Source organism: Hyperoodon ampullatus (assembly GCF_949752795.1).
Source record: "Hyperoodon ampullatus genome assembly, chromosome: 11".
NCBI classification, from domain to species: domain Eukaryota; kingdom Metazoa; phylum Chordata; class Mammalia; order Artiodactyla; family Ziphiidae; genus Hyperoodon; species Hyperoodon ampullatus.
Window position 1 is genome coordinate 94,340,859 of NC_136924.1, and position 4,086 is coordinate 94,344,944.

The 4,086-nt window shown below is 40.6% G+C and overlaps 1 protein-coding gene across 1 annotated transcript; it reads right to left on the minus strand.

The window, feature by feature from the left end:
- Positions 1-328: 328 nt before the first annotated feature.
- Positions 329-535, minus strand: SMIM10L1 (small integral membrane protein 10 like 1; the record flags this gene model as incomplete). Its single annotated transcript, XM_079715561.1, has 1 exon — positions 329-535. The coding sequence occupies one exon, from the start codon at positions 533-535 to the stop codon at positions 329-331; it is 207 nt and encodes a 68-aa protein (XP_079571687.1).
- Between the last annotated feature and the right edge of the window lie 3,551 nt (positions 536-4,086).

Consider the following 4,086-nt stretch of genomic DNA (forward strand, 5'->3'; position numbering starts at 1 on the left):
TGTCCTGAAAATTTTAGTACCTTTCCCTTTTTGTAATACATCCTGTTCGCCCCGTTTTTGTTTTAAGGATGCACGGCTTCTTAAATATTGTCGTGGGTCTTAAGTTCTTTCTCGGCTCCCGGAATCGCGTTATTTCCTCTTCCTAATCTCGGCAAGGTCTCAGTGACAGTACAGGAGCTCGGCTGAGAGCGGAGAGCACAGCCGCGGAGGGAGCCCAGGCACTCTCGCGAGACAGCGGGACTCCTCGCCCCCAGCTCCACGGCGCCGCGGGGCCGCCTGGGGGTCGGCCATAATGCAGGCCCGGGATACCGGCGGCTTCCTCAGGGCTCTAAAAGTGTACCTGCAAGCGGATGTTGAGGACCACGGAGCCCGCGATGTAGAAGTACGGGAAGTTCATGCGCAGCTGCCAGGCCAGCTCGAAGAAGGCGAGGAGGGTGCGGGAGAGCCCCTTGCAAAAGACCCCGTACGAGCCGGGGGCCGCGGCCAGGCTCGAGGCCTTGAGAGCCAAGGATGACGGAGCCGCCGCGGTGGCCATGGACGCGGTGTCGCCGCTTGCCCGGTGCGGTGCCTGGAGCGTAGGGTGACCGTAGACCCCGCGGACCCTCCGACTGACGGCGGTGACCGGGAGGGGCCGGGGGCTAAGCGGCAGCTGGGCTTACACTCGCGCCTGACGTAGCCGCGGCTGCTTCCCTAACGGCGGTGAGGCGGGGGCTACGGCTGGCGCTCCGCCCCTTCCTGTCTGCTGCTTGAAATGGTATTCAGCGTTTAGCGTTTTAACTCTTGGTAGGTCGGGAACGGGTTATTTATTTACATATATGCCACGCAGTTATTTTGTACAGCATATACGAACAGCCTTACCGATACTGTTTTCACTTTAAAATGAAGAAAGGAAGCTAAGTAAAATTCTGGAACTTGCCCGAGGAGCTTGCATTAAAACTCGGGTTAGTCTGCTCTGTGATCTGGGCTACTAGCCAGGAATCTTACCCATTTGATTCTGTAACATTAACTTTAATATTAGGGCAAGGTGATCTCCTTACATGAACCAGTTTGGGCACAAAGTCTCCGTATTTATAACATGCTTTAACTTAAAGGATCATAATCTCAGGCTGGATTTCCTATGTATCAGGACGATTTCAGGTGCAAGTGTTAGAAATTACACACTTATTTAAGCAAACACACACACACATATCCACATATATAAAACTGTATAAAACTCAATTGTATATCCCCAACTAGAATTTCTTTTGCTACTTTGCTACCAGTACCAACCCAGCAACTAGACAGCACCTAGAGGAACTGATAACTGCTCACTCAAGACAACTTCTAAAATACTGGTATAGAGACTGAAGAGTAGCGTAAGATAACTGACAACTCAAAACCAGTAGATGTATCGTTTCCACCTAGAAGTACAATTTATCCTTTCTGAAAATTGAAAGAATAATAGAGGTATTCAGGGTCACAGAAGTCATGAAGTCCCTGAATCTTCCATTTCCAACCACATAAAACTATGTGGACTCATTCTCTTCCACCATTCTTCTGCTCTTCGCGCCCCTCCCTCCCCCCTGGCTCTTGTTAACTCCATGAAAACCAGATCTTTCATTCTAAGCCCACGGGGAAAACAACAGCCATTTGTCAATGTTTATAACATGGCTAGGTTGATACCCTGGTCCAGTTGGAAAGGAAGAGGCAAAGAAGAGCAGTCATGAAGCTCCAGCTCCTACTTGTTAATGCTGCAGAGCTGACGAAAGATTTCTATCAGGTGAAAGTGACAGTGGAGAGTGGGATAGGATCAGTATTTTACATGATCATGTTTTTTATTCTGTCCCTTGATGTCTAGACTTGAATGACTGATCCACCCTTTTTGCCAAGTAGGCACACATAAGTAAGCTTCAACAGGAACACGACTTAAACCATTTCTCCAGATGTTGCTTCATTGACTCTTTAACTTGGCCTTCCTTTCCAGATCTTTCTTATCCCCTTATTGTTGACCCTATATTCCCAATTTAGTACTTTTTTTTTCTCCTTTAAAGTAAATGTTTATTGGGAAAGTCAAGTCTGCTGAATTTACAATGATTTGCTATTAAATCATCATGAAGCTTAAAATCCCCAGAGGTCATGCTCATCTTTTCATCACACACATTGATTTTCATTTTCAGGAGGCCTAGACAGGCTCTGAAAAGTAGTTCATCTCACTGGGTTTCACATCAGTAGGGCCAGGAATGCAGCCTAAAGAGGAGATCATACCAAGATCAAATGTAAGTGCTTCATTTCTTTTTTTTTTTTTTAACATCTTTATTGGAGTATAATTGCTTTACAATGGTGTGTTAGTTTCTGCTTTATAACAAAGTGAATCAGTTATACGTATGCCCAGTTTAGTACTTTTTAATGGCTTGTTTGGTTTAATGCTGTGAAAAAGTTTTAAGGTAAGCTGCAGCAGGTCTGCAAATTCTCAGCTCCTTTTTTAAAGAATTTGCCAATATAAGTGTTCTATTATATATTAAAAAAACACATTCAGGCTGCAAGGATTGGATCCAAACGATCAAAGCCTAAACACAAGATAAAAATTACAACTCAGTGAAAGAGTCTGTCCCACATTTGCAGGCTAACAGATTGAGTTTAGCCTTTCATTAGGCATCACATCAGGAACCGTTTGATGTTCAGTGGAAACCTTTATGTAGGTTTAGTAAACTCAGTGAAAGAAAAACAAATTGTAACATTTGATAGCAATGATTAGATCCCATAGTAACACTGAAATTTCTGGATCAAGACTGTACATTCAAGCATCAGATTTGTGTCATACAGAAGCAAACCATTAGCTGCAACATCAGATTAAGATTTTTTCCTCTTAAGGTATCTAGAAAAATATCTGATGCAGGCACCGCTTCTGGACGCTTAGCTCTGAATCTCCTTCTGCAGACCTTGTAATACTTTGATACTCTCTCATAAATGCCTTTATGCTTAAAACCACCAGAATAGATTCTTTTAAAATAAATTTCAGTGAGTTCATGCTGACCTTTCCAATTCTAATTTTGTATATGTTTATTTCTTTTTTCTAATGCTGAAAATTTTGGTCCCTAACAACAAAAAATTAACAATTATTTGTGTGCATCTCTGTGTATAATAGTTTCAAACTAACAATATGCTATTCTAACAACATAATTATTAAAAAAACAATTTAAGATTTCTCTTATTTAAGAATATATCCTAATGGAGACAAAAAATAAAATTACCATGTCTTAGCGTCATTTGAAACAACTTTATTATTAAACCATCCACTATACAAACAAGTGTCTTTGCTTTATTTTGCATTTGATTTTTACAAATTGATAGTTCTTTTGATTTAATTTTGTCTATTATTATGTAATAAATTTTCATGGTACCAGAGTCCAAACTTCAAAACAAAGTATGTTTAAAGAAGTCTAGCTTCTTTCCTGTCTCCTCATCTCTGTTACACTCCAAATAGGTAACTATTTTAAAAAATTAGTTTTCAGTTAGAAAGCCTTCTGCACTTCCTTAGCCACTAGATAGCACACTATACACATTGTTCTACATCTTGCTGTTTTTCACTTAGACGTATAACTGGAGATGACTCCATGGGACTCTGTAACATCTTGCCCATTCCTTTTTACTGCTGAATACTATTCCATTTATCCCCTCTCTGCAGTTATTCATAGACCCAGGCTGAAGAAGGCTTAACCAATTTCAACACATTTTCTCTTTTTTTTCAGCTTTATTAAAGTATAATTGACAAAATTGTAATATATTTAAGGTGTATGATGTGATGATTTGATATATATATACATTGTTAAAGGATTCCCACAATCAAGTTAATTAACACATAAATGGCCTCACATATTTACCCAGCCCCCCTTTTATTTGTGTGAGAACACAAGTTCAACTCACTTAGCAAATTTACAGTATTATCAACTATAGTCACCATGTTATACATTAGATCCTCAGACCTTATTTGTGTTATAACTGGAAGTCTGTACCTTTTTGCCAACCTCTTCTCATTTCCCCTAACCTCTGGCAATCACCATATCTTTCTGTAAATTTAACTTTTTTTTGGTAAGATACCATATATAA